We start from the raw sequence: 15,557 nt of genomic DNA on the forward strand, positions 1-15,557 counted from the left end.
AATTATAAAAATAATGAAGGCTTTCAATGTAGGTATATTATGAGGAATTGTAGAGAACTGCCCAATTTTTTTAAAAGGCATGGAGGATGAGAATAAAACTCAGAAAGTAACACTGATGGCTCTGTTTAAGGAAGCAAACTATTGAAGGATCTCAAGTAAAAGTGAAAGCCTCAGACTTAGGTTTCCTGAGCAATGGAACTATCGGTTCAGTTATGAGACTGTATTAATGTGAGACTCTTCACCTTGATTCCACTTGAGATCTGAGGAGCTTTGCCCTCTGGGACCAGCTCTCTAAGAAAGACCAAGAAAGACCTTATATGAATATAATTCATATTCTTAGGGAATGCACTAAAAATGTTTCACCTTAGTGATGAGAATTTTTGTTTGCTTGGGGGAGACACCCAGCTGTGCTCAGGAGTAATCCTGGCTCTGCTCTCAGAAATCACTCCTGCAGTGCTTGGGGGACCATATGGGGAGAGGGAAATTGAACCTGGGTCTATTTCATGCAAGCAGGCTACCACTTTTGCTCTGATCCCGTGATATGTGAAGAATTACCTGGTCACCTTATCATTTTCAGAAGCCGAGAAAATCAAAAGAGGAGACTGGGAAGAGATGGTGCAGAAATGGGACTCTGTGACCCACAGAACCTGTTGGCTTTTGATGACTGAGAGGCTTCTGTACAGAGAAGACTGGAGCCACCACAGAGCTGGAGAGGTGAGAGAAGTGCTGAGAAGTGCTCCTGGAGTCAGAAAGGGGAGACAGAAGTGCATGCACGGATGCAGTAGGGAGACAGGAGGAAAAACTCCAAATAGGGGGACTGGAAAAAGAGAAATGAATGATGAAAGGTGAGAGATGGACTTTCTTTTCGCTTCCTTCCCCCTCCTCTCCCTCCCCTTCAATATTAGTATGGAATCTAGTGTGCCAATATGCGCTTCAGTTTTCTTCATGCTTTCTCTTGTCCTTAAACCACTGCTAGGCTGTGTGCACTACTTGCAGACTGTCCTGCGAGAAAGGCCTTGAGCCCTCTGATGCAGCATCATCAAGGTCACTGGCACTGGATCTTAGGGAAAGTAGGTTCTTTGGGATTTAGCCTTGATACCCAGTCTACATACCTGTTCCAATAGCTGGGAGGCAAATGGAGGAATAATTTCGCTTTTCACATTCTTGCATAACACAGGAAACTGAACTCTTGACATCTCTTCCACCTTCGACATGAACTATATTTTTACAGCTCAACAACCCACCATCAGTAACAATATAATTACCATTGTTCTGTTGAGCTGGGAAACATGCAAAAATACAAAATTAGAGATATACTCTGTATAAAAATAAAAAATCTAGTTTGGAAAAACAAGCATTTAATATGTTTGAGGTTTCTGAGATACTTCTTTGATGAATATATTTGCTTACTGTCTTGCTTTGACTATGAGCATACTTTTAAGTTCTAATACTTCATTGGAATTCTTTTGTAAAATATATGATTTTGAGATGAATATGTTGTGTCTCTCTCTCCATTCCAGACTCTTTCCCCAGACTTCTCTACAGTTTTCTGGACTCAGCCATCTGCTCACAATTTATGAACCCCAAAAGTACTGTGCCTCACCTTGAAGAGCACATTGTCTTTCTACCTCCTTTCCGGCACCTTCCAAAATTGCTTTGGAGACACCTACATGAGAAAATCAAGATGGTTACTAACATGAGTCAAAAATCAGTTGTACAAGCTACACAATGGAATACTATACAGCTGTTAGGAAAGATGAAGTCATGGGATTTGCTTATAAGTGATGGTCATGGAGAGTATCATGCTAAGTGAAATGAGTCAGAAAGAGAGGGACATACATAGAATGACTGCACTCATTTGTGGAAATATAAAATAACATAATATGAGACTCACACCCAGAGACAGTAGAGACAAGGGACAGGAAGATTACTCCATAGTTGGAAGCCTGCCTCATGAGCTAGGGGAGAAGGCAGCTGGGATAGAGAAGGTATCACTAAGACATTAATGATTGGAGGGATAGCTCAGGATGGGAGATGTGTGCTGAAAGTAGATAAAGGACCAAACGTGATAGCCTCTCAGTATCTATATTGCAACCCATAATGTCCCAAAGTAGAGAGAGAGTATGGGGGAAATTGTCTGCCACAGCAGGAAGAGGGCTGGGATGGTTGGGGGGGGGGGATACTGGGGACATTGGTGTTGGAAAATGTGTGCTGGTGGAGGGATGGGTGTTCGATCATTGTATGACTGAAACTCAAACATGAAAACTTTGTAACTGTACCTCATGGTGATTCAATAAAAAAAGAAGAAGAAAAATGAAGCATTATGGTGGGGAATGGTTATAATGGAGAAGCAATGATTATTTGGGCAATGGGAATATGTGAGAAATCTCTCTACTTCCCCCCTCAATTTTTCTTTGAATTTAAATTGCTCTAAAAATAAAGCCTTTCAAATTTTTCGTATTTATATTTAAGAATAAATATCATTAAGCATTTAGCCAAAAATCACTACTCAGATTGATTTATTGCTTTATTCAAAATTTGAGGTCAGAAGGGGGGGGCAGTACCAGCTAGTCCTTCACGCCCAACTGAGGTCACGAGTTGCCCCCCACGAGAGGCTCTCTGGCATGGCCATGGCTCCAGAGGCAAAAGGACTTAGTCCAGAGCCCGGCAGCTTGTGGCAGAAAAGTGAATGGACCATGCGTTAAATTACGGCTCCATGCCTCCCTGGGAGGGAAGAAGCGTTGTTCCCTTCTGCCTTTTCCTCCCTGCCTCCCCCCCTCCCCCCCGCAGCAAGGTGGCCACCGCCTCAGAGCTTATTGGAAAGCCAGGTATGAGCCGGCAGTGATGGGGCAACTGCAGTCTCATGGGAAGGGGGGCGGTACTAGCTCATCCTTCACGCCCTACCGAGGTCACAAGTTGCCCCACATGAGTGGCTCTCCGGCACAGCCATAACACCAGACGCACAGAAACCAATCTCGTAATTATCTGGCTCTTTGCAGAAATCCAAAATCATTATATGATTTTCATAACCAACTATAGAAAACAAAGTATTCACAGTGCCTTTTCAGCAATTCTGATTGTTGGGGGGGGGAATTCTGAGCAATAATGGTGCATCTTTTGTCGAAATAATGAATGTAATACATGTAGAGAAGAGTTAAGTAAAAATCATCTGCTTCACAGATATTGGGAGAGGTAGGAGGGGGTATATTGGGGTTCTTGGCGGTGAAAAATGAGTACTGGGGAAGGGAAAGGTGTTTGATCATTGTATGACCAAGACAAACCTGAAAGCTTTGTAACTTTTTCCACAGTTATTCAATAAATAAATATAAAAAGAAAAAAATAGATAAGATTATGAAAAAAAAGTAAGGTGGAGTTCAGGCCCAATTCAATCAGCTAATCAGTGGCTAAATAAATAGCAGTAGTCCTACATAAAAAAAAATTTGAGGTCATGTTTGTGTCTTTGAATTGGGTAATGTAAATAAAAATATGGTTAATAAAAAGACTGAAAATTTTTAAAAAATCAGTAGCACAACCCCACTCCTTGGAATATACCCCAAAGACCTTTAAAAAATGGGTAAAAGACATTTGTACCCCTATGTTCCTTGTAGCACTATCCACAATAGCCAAAATCTGGAAACAATCCAACTGTCCAAGGACAGATGACTGGATAAAAAAAACTATGGCACCTGCACACAATAGAATATGATTAAGTCATAAGAAAAGAGAGACCTGGAAAGTATTAGGCTGAATGAAGTTAGTCAGAGGGAGAGAGACTGGCAAAGAATGATCTGTCTCATATGCGGGGTATAAGGAAACATAATGGGGGAATAACAAATGCCCAAAGACAATGAAAACCGAATGCATGAGAATTGGTCTTCAGTAGGAAAGAGGACACTTGAGGGGGCTGGGGGATAGGCCAGGGAAGGAGCAATGACCATGGCAGAAGGAAGATCAACCAGGAGGAGGTGGTGCTGAAAGGTGGTCAAGAGTTACATATCAAACCCTATCAGCAATAGCACTATAAACCACAGTGCAAAAACTTATGTAGTGAAAAGAGTGCGCCTGTAGAGACAGACTGGTGGGAGGCAAGTGGGGAGAATGGGTAACTGGTGGAGGAAGTGGGCACTGGCCAAGGGACTGGTGTTGAAACCCAACTGTGAATAACTTTTTAACTTTATGGTGACTAATAACAAAAATTACAATTTAAAAAATAAGTAGAGCTTACACAGATTAGAATGAATGTCTTATTATTTGAATGCTTTTAACATCATCTTAGAAAACATATGGATATATTATGTGAAGAAAAAAACTAATAAAAATCACTTCATCAATATGAGAAATCATGTCAAAATAATTAAAATTTACTAATTAATATGAATACAACAAAGCAGTAGAGACCAGGCTACTTTTTGGTCCCTTTCTTTTTCTTTTTAAAATGTCTTTACTTCAAAAAAAAATAAAGATTTTGTAGGATCAGTTCAATTCAGACACTTTAGGATAATTTGACTAGTGGAACTGCCTTCATGGGATCTACCATGACCATTATACTGTCAAAATGCTACAATCAAAGTACCTGATTTGAGATTAAATGTTTTTGATGTTGAATTTACAATCACATCTGCCACTTCCTTGGTGATATCTCCAGTGGCCACCTGGAAGGTGATGGGACCAATCTTCATTTCATGCACTCCTATTTTAGGGCTAGAAACTTTCCCATAGAAGTCTGGAAAAAACAAACAAACAAATGGAGTCAAGAATCAGATTGACAACAGCAAGGATGACTCAGGTCTTCTGTTCGCATATGGGCTCTTGTCAGGTGTCTTCTCTACCTCTGACCTCTAAACTTTAACCTGACCCTGAACCAAGGGATGTTGTGCTTCTGGAAAGGATTATAAAATAGAATTCATTTGGAGTGTGAACTTCTGGAGTTTTCAAAAGGAAGTTGGTCTGCTAGAGTCTGTCTCTCCATTTATTACATGAAAACCAAGACAATACGAGAAGCCACTGAGATGAAATGGATCGGCAGACTGTGGAATGGAATCAAGTCTCCAACTAGCAAGATTCATGTGGGAGGTCCCAATCCAGCTCTGTTTGGGCTTTTTCCTCCTTTCTCCCTTAACTGGCCCCAAGGTGGTATAGCTGCAGAACATCACAGACAGCACGGGCAGCAAATTCTCAGAGAATCCCAATATCTATAGGCGCATACTGAGCAAAGGGATTAAGAGTATGAAAGGGATTATCATTATTTTCCACCTTTTTCTCTTTCTTTTTCACTCAAGGCCCTGCCCCAGGGTGATCCGAGTTGCGGGGCTGCAATGTGGCTCTACGTCAAGTTACGTACTGAGAGACGTTGTCTATTTCTGTCCAGAAAACCAGGGAAAGGGTCATTGTGTTTTAAAATCGTATGCTGGTGTGTTTGTGAATTCATTGTAAATACTTAATTTCCCTTTTCTCTTTCCACTTTATGAAGTAAAACTGTGGTACTTAACAGTATGAGTGACAGAACAGAGTTTTTTATCAGAGAGAATCCTGTCAGAGGGAGCTGTGGAGAGCTCGAGATGTGATTTCCTGTTCACGGTGAGAACTGAAACAAATAAAGAGTTCACAACACAGGGCTTGGAGACACAATCAGCAGATTAGGCAAATGAAATAAGCCTGGGAATTGTCCACACAGGAGATGAGAGAGAACTTTTAGCATTAAATTCAGCTCTCTTTTCAATAATCAAGAACCACTTTTACCCAGAAAATGACAAGCCACAAGTCTCTTGGCATATTTAAGACATCTTGCCCATAATTCAAACTTGTTTGTCATACAAAGAACCAGGAAAACAAGACTAAATCTAAAGGTGGAGCTAAATAGATGCTAATCTCAAAATGATCCAGAAATTAGAATTTTCAGACTTGGAAGCCTTTTCATAGTCATGCTCTCTCAAGTAATAGTAAACAGCTGAATGATGAAGTGATTTGGAATGAGTACTTTTCTTCAGAGAAGTGCAAATTATAAAATTAAAAACAAGTGGACATTTTGGAAGTTCAAAGTATAATCTGGAGTTAAAATTCACTGCATAGTCACATGTGCATAGTAAAGAGTAAGTGAAACTGAAGAGAAACCAATTTGAAACAGTACAAAAAGAATGAGAGGGGAAAAGCACAGTTCCTGACGGACATTATCAATAGACTTAAGATTCTCACTACTTAAAGTCAGATGGAGATTGAGCCAGTGACTAAGATATTTATAGAAAAGACTGGAAAATTCACAAATTTGATGGTAGACAGACATGGTCTGATACAAGAAGGCTCAAAAAGCTAATAATAGGTTAAATTTAGATGAAACAACACAAATTAGAGGAGATAAACTTGATATAGCTTGTTTAAATGTGCCTATTCTGGGGCCAGAGAGATAGAGAGATAAAATAGGGATTAAGGTACATGGCCCTCGAGCTAGATCCCCAGCACTTCATATGGTCCTTGAGCACCACTGGGTGTGGCTCAAGCCCCATCCCATTACATGCTCTCCAAAAATGCCTATTCTGAAATTATTTGTAACACCATTATAAAATTGTATCTCATAGGCTAGCAATGTGGCTCAGTGGGAAAGCACATGCCTTGCATGTAGAGGACCTGGGTTCAAGTGAGAGGAAGGAAGAGAGGGAGGGAGGGAAGAAGGAAGAAAGGAAGGAGGGAGGGAGGGAGGAAGGAAGAAGGAAGGAAGAAGGAAGGAAGGAAGGATGCAGGGAGGGAAGGAAGGAAGGAAGGAAGAAGGAAGGAAGGAAGGAAGGAAGGAAGGAAGGAAGGAAGGAAGAAAGGAAGGAAGGAAAGATGACCAGTGTCACAACTACATGCAAAAAATTAACTCAGACATATATCTAACACCAGGCTCCAAAGTCAAATCAAAGTGGATTAGAGACCTCAATTTCAGACCAAAATCCATAAAGCATCTAGAAGAAAACGTAGGCAGAACCCTCCGTGACATTGAAGCTAAAAGCATCTTTAAAGATAAAACACCACTGACCAAGCAAGTGGAACCAAAGATAAAGAAATGGGACTACATTAAGCTAATAAGCTTCTGAACCTCAAAAGAAACAGTGACCAAGATACAGAGACAGTCTATGAAATGGGAAAAATCATTTACTCAGGGGTCAATATCCAAGGTATATAAGGCAGTGTAGAAATTTAAAAGAAAAAACCCTACAACCTGATCAAGAAATGGGGAGAAAAAACGAACAGAAACTTCTTATAAAAGAAATGTAATGGGTTGGAGTGATAGCACAGCGGGTAGGGCATTTGCCTTGCATGCAGTCGACCCATGTTTGATTCCCAGCATCCCATATGGTCCCAAAAACCTCCAGGAGTGATTTCTGAGCGCAGAATCAGGAGTAACCCCTGTGCATCACCGGGTGTGACTCAAAAATCAAATAAATAAATTAATTAAATAAAAGGAAATTCAAAAGGCACATGAAAAAATGCTTTACATCACTAATCACCAGGGAGATGCAAATCAAAACAATCATAAGGTATCACCTTACACACAGAGACTGGCACACATCAAAAAAGTATAAGAACAACCAGTGCTGGTGCAGATGTGGGGAGAAAGGGACTCTCATTCATTGCTGGTAGGAATGCCAGCTAGTCCAGCCTTTTTTGAAAACAATATGGGCATTTCTCAAAAAACTAGAAATTGAGCTTCCATATGACCCAGTAATACCACTTCTGGGAACATACCCCTGGGGTGCAAAAAATACACAGTAGAAATGACATCCACACTTGTAGTTCATTGCAGCATTGTTCACAATAGCCAGAATCTGGAAACAACCCAACAGATGACTGGTTAAAGAAACTTCGGTACATCTACACAATGGAATACTATGCAGCTGTTAGAAAAGATGAAGTCATGAAATATGTTTATAATTGGGTGAACATGGAGAGTATCATGCTAAGTGAAATGATCAGAAAGACAGACAGACATAGAACAACTGCACTCATTTGTGGAATATAAAGTAACAACATGAGACTCATACCCCAAGTCAGTAGAGGCAAGGGCCAGAAAGAGTGCTCCGTGGTTGGTAGCCTGCCTCATGAGCTGGGGGAGAAAGCAGCTGGGATAGAGAAGGGATCACTAAGTCAATGATGATTGGAGGGATCGCTCAGAATGTGAGACATGTGCTGATATTAGATAAAGGACTAAACACAGTAGCCTCTCAGTATCTGTATTGCAAACCATAATGCCCAAAATGGTGGTGGTGGGGAGGGGGGATGGGGAGGAGAAAGTTCCTGGCATAGAGGAAGACTGGCAGGGGTGGCAGGAGGGATGGGGGGTGGGGGATATTGGTGGTGGGAAATGCACACTAGTGGAAGGGTGGAAGGGTGAAAGGGTGGGTGTTGAAACGTTGTATGACTGAGACCTGATCACAAAGCCTTTGTAACTGGATCTCACAGGGATTCAATAAAATATAAGGAGGTTGGGATAAATTGCTTTGGGAAAAATTTGACCAGTGTCTGGCATGCACTTGTGTACAGAATATAATTAAATATTACAAGTTGTTTTTTCATAAAATTACCATTATCATTTTTTACCTAGAATTGAATAGTTATTCTGCAACTAAAAATAATCTCTAAATTAACAAGTTTTACTTAACCTTGTGCATCTGCAGTCTGGGGAACTTCTTCACTGGGAACTTTTCCACTAACCCTTTGGGCAAATGCATCCAAAAATGCCTGGAAATACAAAGATCATTTAGACAAGCAACAAACACTTTTTGTGGTACAAAAGAGTAACTCCTTGGGAAAAAAAACTATTAGGAAATGGGAGAAGAACCCAGAGCGATTCTGAGTAGGTGACAGGGTCCTCCAGGGCCAGAGAAGCTGCATGTGTAAACGTGGCTGCTTCCCCTCCGGGACCAGAGAGCACCTGTACTCAGTCACAGCCAGCTGCTCAGGCCAAATTCCTTGCTGAATATGCCAGAATTTTTGAATGCCTAGGTCATAAGCACATGGAGAGTTTTATTTTATTATTGTTCTATTGCTTTTGGGGCCACACCTGGTGGTCTCAGGGCTTAATCCTGGCTCTTCACTCAAGGGTCATTCTAGGCAGGGCTCAGGGGGCCATAATGGGTACGGACAGCCATACCCAGGTTGGCTGCATGCAAGGCAAGTGCCCCACCTGCTATACTATTGCTCCAGCCCTTGGAAGTAGCTCCAAGCACTAGTGGAAGTGGTACAAAAACCAAGAGCCAAACAAATACAATATTCATACAAAAGGGAGTCCTATATATATTCAGAGGACTGGGATTTAGCAACTGCATGTGACATGTTGATTTTATTTGGATTATTATTCAAGTACATATATTTATTCAAAATATAATTCAAATTATTTTATTTTCTATAAAAACAACAACAAAGCCCTTAGAAAATTTTGGAAATATAATCATTGGCTTCATAATTGTTGAAAGAAAAGAGTTATTGCCAAGTTATTTTATGTATTAAAAGTAATGTGGGTGTCTCACTAATAAAAAAATGATCATGTGATCTAAAATAACTAACCAAATTTTATGTGTAAAATTTTATACTGGTTTTAATTAAAAAATAATACTGATAAAGAAAAATAAATGGAGATATAGATGAAACACATTCTTCAGACATTGATAATTGTGAAGATGAGTGAAGTCCATGAGTTAATAATGTTTATCTTTGCATATATCTTATCTTTGCAATATTTTCCTTAAAAGATTGTTTTTCATGAATCCAAAAATTTTCTTGATATTTTCCCATTCTACACTGTCTACACTACTACTTTAATTTCCTGGATGAAAAAATACATGAGACAAATAACCTACTAGTCTATAAAACATTTTAAAACTTAAGGATCAATTGCAAAAAATAATCAGAATTGGGTGAAAGTGTACCTGTATAGTTTCATTATCCTTTGGGTGCACCATAAAATGAACCTCTTGTAAGACTGTTGCTTGATTATTGCTGCTAAATTTGAATACTTCTGAGAGGATTAACTCAGCAAAAGCTTTTTTAGGAAAGCCCAAATTTCCTGTTCCTATTGCTGGAAATGCAATTGTTTTCATGGACAAGTTCTCAGTGATCTCCAAGCACTTTCTAATTGCGTCCTCCATGATCTGAAAAGCACAAAACCCAATTTTATGCATCTTCCTACATGTGGGAATTTGAACAAAAACAAACGCAAAACAACATAAAACTTTGCAATGTAAGTCAAGTTTTCTTTTTCTTTCAACAGAGGTAGGAGTACATCAGAAGGTGAAGATCCACCCCAACACTTCAACAAGAAAAAGATACTGAAACTCACTCATAAAGGAAGAAGAAAGCAATTAACCAAATATATTACCCACTTCAATTTCTCATGCCTTTGCCTTAATTTTCTTCACTGAAGAAATGTTATGGTCAATGATTCTTTACTGAGCCCCAATAAAGGTTACATAATAAGTAAGAGTATGTAACCATTGAGTATCTATGTAACCATCTTAGTATGGTTACATTAATAAGAGTATGTGACCAGACTAAATAGCAAGCTACCTGGCAAGCTACTGAGAAGTATTCCATATGCCAAAAACAGTAACAACAAATATCACAATGGAGATGTTTTGGTGCCCGGTGAAGCAAATCGATGAACAATAGGACGACAGTGCTACAGTTCTACTAAGTAAGAGTAATTTAAAAATCAAGGTAACTTAATTTAGAAGACTTATTTAAAAGAAATTTGGAAGAAAGAAGTCTTTTAAATTGAGTAAGTTCCAAGTGGAAAGAAGTGGCTATCAAGAAGGAAACTGACAAGACTGTGACCACAGAAACAACAGGGCCCAATATGCATTATATGGATGAAAAGCCCAAAGGACCACCCAATTTCCAAGAGACTGTAAAAACAGGTTCTACCTTAAGTGTGGATGTACTGCCATCCATCCGATCTGGAAGCACCACGTGAAGTACATGGTGGCATGGGAGATTACAACCGCTGGTCTGAAGAACTGTACCCACATCCACAGTCACTGCTTGTTCAGCTCTGTACAATTCAGCCTGGAGTTCTGGCCCAGCATTTTTCAAGAGAGCCTTAGAAAGGGTTCCATTGTCAAGGTCAAGATCAGAGGACGTAGAGTTTACAATAACAGCAGTCTAAAGGAAAAGTCAAAAGTTTGTTTTAAAGTATTATCAAGGATTGTGAACATAAGGAATAGATACTAAGGTGATTATGTTTCCAGATTCTGAAATACTACTGAAAGTCAAAATAGTACTATATGACTATTTCCAAGACAACCGAGCACTGTCAAAAATATATGTAAGTAGTGTATGATGGCTGGAGGACTCCATAGGATGTGCTGTAAGTGGCTAGTGAAGACCAGGAGCACATGCAAGCCAGTCTGGAAATGCAGTAACAGAGTGGGTGGAATGATTGAGACTTGAACCTGAAAGCTTTGTAACTGCTCTCACGGTGATTCATAAATAAAATTATAAAAAATGGAAAAAAAAAGTAAGGTGGAGTTCATGCCCAATTCAGCCAGCTAATCAGTGGCTGAATAAATAGTAGTACTCCTACATAAAAAAAAAAAAAACCCAGAGTGGGTGGAATTCCCATAGCAATGAAGAGCCATGGAAGATTTAGAGCAGAAAATTAATGTGACCACATTAATCAGAGAGTTTATGATGTCAAAAGAAGATCATGATGATAGTACAGGGTTTAAGGCTCTTGCCTTAAACACAGCTGGCCTTAATCAGATCTCAGCACCATCAGGAGTGATTCCTGAGCACAGAGCCAGGATTAAGTCTGGGGCACTTCCAGGTGTGATCCAAGAAGAAAAAGAGAAAGTAAAAGAAACTAAAATCAAAATTTCGGGAGAAGAGGACAGGGAAGAGACTAAGTGAGCTTCAACACTATCTTGCATGGGACACCAAAGGGGAATGTGTCACATGTGCTGGGCATCAAAATTCACATACTGATGGAGTTAAAGGAATGAAAGCAATATCTTAAAGTTCAAGGTGTAAGGACGAAGAACAGAGATCATCCCAATTATAGATGATTGATCAAAATATTCTACCATTCATTTTTTCATTTTGTTCAATGAGAAACAAAATTAATTTCAATATTTTGAAAAGGTACAATCAAGTGGAGCAAGTAAAGCCTCTTCAGTAAGTGTTGCTGGGAAAACTGGGCAGCTACATGTGAAAAAAAAAACTCAGGCCTCTTTCTAATGCCATGCACAAAAGTCAGGTCAAAATGGATTTAAAGACCTCAACATTAGACCTGAATTCATAGGGTACATGGAAGAAAATATAGGCAAGATCCTTCATGACATAGAAGCAAAAGGCATCTTCAAAGATGAAATACCACTGACCAAGCAAGTGGAAGTAAAGATAAACAAATGGGACTACATTAAACTAAGAAACTTTTGCACCTCAAAAGAAACAGTGATACACCACAGAGACTGGCCCACATCCACAAGAACAAAAGCAACCGGTGCTGACATGGATGTGGCGAGAAAGGGACCCTCCTTCACTGCTGGTGGGAATGTCAACAGGTTCAGCCCTTTTGGAAAACAGTATGGACGATTCTCAAAAAATTAGAAATTGAGCTCCCATTTGACCCAGCAATACCACTCCTGGGAATATATCCCAGAGAGGCAAAAAAGTATAGTCGAAGTGACATCTGCACTTGTTTGTTCATTGCAGCACTCTTTACAATAGCCAGAATCTGGAAAAAACCTGAGTGCCTGAGAACAGATGACTGGTTAAAAAAACTTTGGTACATTTACACACTGGAGTACTATGTAGCTGTTAGAAAAGATGAAGTCATGAATTTACATACAAGTGGTACTACATGGAAAGTATCATGTTAAGCGAAATGAGTCAGAAAGAAAGGGATAGACATAGAAAGATTGCATTCATCTGGGGAACATAAAGTAACAAAATAGGAGACTAACACTCAAGAATGGCCGAGATTAGTACCAGGAATTTTGCTCCATGGTTTAGAAGCCAGCCACACATGCTAGGGGAAAAGGGAGCTCAGATAGAGAAGGGAACACCAAATAAAGTGTGTTGGGAGTATCCTCCCAGGATGGGAGAAGCATGCTGAAAGTAGACTATAGACCAAACATGATTGCCACTCAATGCCTCTTTTGCAAACCACAACACCCAAAAGGAAAGAGAAAAAAAGGGAATGCCCTACCACAGAGGCAGGGTGGGATGGGGGGTTGGGGGGTGGGAGGGATACTGGGATCCGTGGTGGTGGAAAATGGGCACTGGTGGAGGGATGGGTATTTGATCATTGTATAATTGAAACCCAAGCACAAAAATTTGTAAGTCTACAACCGTACCTCATGGTATCTCACAAAAAAAAGAAACAGTGATAGATACAAAGGTAGCCCACATAATGGAAAAAATTATTTACCAAATACCCATCTGATAATGGGTTAATATCAAAGAAATACAAGGAAATGGTAAAATTTTACGAGAAAAAAGAATCCAATCCCATCAAAAAGAGGGGAGAAGAAATGAACAGAAACTTCCTCAAAGAAGAAATTCAAATGTACCAAAGGTACATGAAAAAATGCTCTACATCACTAATCATCGGGGAGATGCAAATCAGAAAAACAATGAGATATCAGCTCATACCAGAGAGTGGCACACATCCAAAAGAACAAGAACAGTGCTAGCAAAGATTCAGGGAGAAAGGGACTCTCATTCATTGCTGGGGGGAATGCCAATTGATCCAGTCTTTTTGGAAAATTACATGGACATTCCTTCATGAAACTAGTAATTGAGATCCCATTTGACCCAGCAATACCACCTCTAAGAATATACCTTGGGGGCCCAAAAACCCACAGCATCAATGCCATCTGCACGTCTATGTTCACTGCAGCTCTATTCACAATAGCCAGAATCTGGAAACAACCTGAGTTCCTCAGAACACACTAGATAAACAAACTATGGTACATATACATAACGGGATACTATGAAGTTATTAGGAAAAATTAAGTTATGAAATTTTCTTACAAATGGATATCCATGGAGAGTATCATACTTTGTGAATGAGTCAGAAGGAGAGGGACAGATATAGAATGACTGCATTCACTTGTGGGATATTAAAAAATAAGCATGAGACTAATATCCAGGACCAGGGAAATCAGGGACCATCTGGACTGGCCAGTGGTTGGAAACTTGCTACAGGGTATGGGGGGCAAAGGGCATTTAGGATAGAGAAGGGGCTGGTATGACAATAATAGTTGGAAGTGATCGCATTGGACAGGCACAAAGACTTAATCCAGAGCCTGGCAGCTTGCGGCAGAAAAGTGATTGGACCATTTGTTAAACTACGGCTCCATGCCTCCCCAGGAGAGAAAGGGTGTTGCTCCCTTCTGCCTTTTTCCCACCTGGCAGCAAGGTGGCTGCCACCTCAGAGCTTATTGAAAAGCCAGGTATGAGCCAGCAGTGACGGGGCAACTGCAGTCTCATGGGAAGGGGAGTGGTACCGGCACGTCCTTCACGCCCTACCGAGGTCACGAGTTGCCCCCCACAAGTGGTTCTCCAGCACAGCCATAACGCTAGACACACAGAAACCAATCTCGTAATTATCTGGCTCTTTGCAGAAATCCAAAATCGCAAGGCTGCTATTGCAGCCATGCAAGATTATATGATTCTCATAACCAGCTATAGAAAACAAAGTATTTCACAATGCCTTTTCAGCAATTCTGATTGTTGGGGGGGGGGGGGGGGGTGGAAATTCTAAACAATAATGGTGCATCTTTTGTCGAAATAATGAATGTAATCAATGTAGAGAAGAGTTAAGTGGAAATCATCTGCCTCACAGACATTGGGAGGGGTAGGAGGGAGGTATATTGGGGTTATTGGTGGTGAAAAATGAGTACTGGTGAAGGGAAAGGTGTTTGATCATTGTATGACCGAGACATAAACCTGAAAGCTTAGTAACTTTTCCCACAGTGATTCAATAAATAAATATAAGAAGAAAAATAAATAAATAAAATTATGAGAATAAAACTAACTGCAAAAAAATGTTTAATACCCTGTACAAATTCAAATACTAGTGGGACTTGAACAAAATATTTAACCCCTATTGTCATTATTTCATCATCTGTGAAATAATAAAACTAGAAACGCCACATGTTATCGATCACAAACATGTTAATCAGCACTCAGCATGTGTCTGACTTACAGAAAAGAAACAAGCATGCTTGTTATCCTTACATTCAAGTTCAGTACAAGGAGAGAAATCTAATTAAGTTTTTTCAGTTTTTAAAACAAAGACAAAAACAGTTTAAGCAGAGTAACAACTGAACACAAAAGGGAATTAATTTACCAAATGAGAGAAATTAGTATGTATGGAATAAGGGTCCTGTTTTCAGAGAAAAATATGAATATATATGTAAAGAACTATTAATGCAATAAAATGGTTATTTAAATGGGTTAAGAATCTGAGTAAATATCAGTAAGTATGTAAGGTCACATGTGCATGTGAATATTTAATGTGTTACATCTGTGTGTTACTTTCAGTTTCCACAGACGGCAGACCAATCCTACATACAGGT

General features: G+C 39.7%; 1 protein-coding gene across 1 annotated transcript in view; it reads right to left on the reverse strand.

Moving 5' to 3' along the window:
* LOC130035171 (protein mono-ADP-ribosyltransferase PARP14-like) overlaps positions 1-15,557 on the reverse strand; it is a 62,903-nt gene that overhangs the window by 29,908 nt on the left and 17,438 nt on the right. The window contains exons 7-12 of the mRNA XM_056126709.1: positions 10,897-11,133; positions 9,903-10,124; positions 8,637-8,715; positions 4,574-4,723; positions 1,604-1,666; positions 1,113-1,280 (exon numbers count right to left, since the gene is read on the reverse strand). Of these exons, the coding sequence (XP_055982684.1) occupies positions 1,113-1,280; positions 1,604-1,666; positions 4,574-4,723; positions 8,637-8,715; positions 9,903-10,124; positions 10,897-11,133 (919 nt within the window). The remainder of the gene's footprint in view (positions 1-1,112; positions 1,281-1,603; positions 1,667-4,573; positions 4,724-8,636; positions 8,716-9,902; positions 10,125-10,896; positions 11,134-15,557) is intronic.

The sequence above is a fragment of the Sorex fumeus genome, unplaced genomic scaffold (genome assembly GCF_029834395.1).
Source record: "Sorex fumeus unplaced genomic scaffold, SorFum_2.1 ptg000063l, whole genome shotgun sequence".
Taxonomy (NCBI): Eukaryota; Metazoa; Chordata; class Mammalia; order Eulipotyphla; family Soricidae; genus Sorex; species Sorex fumeus.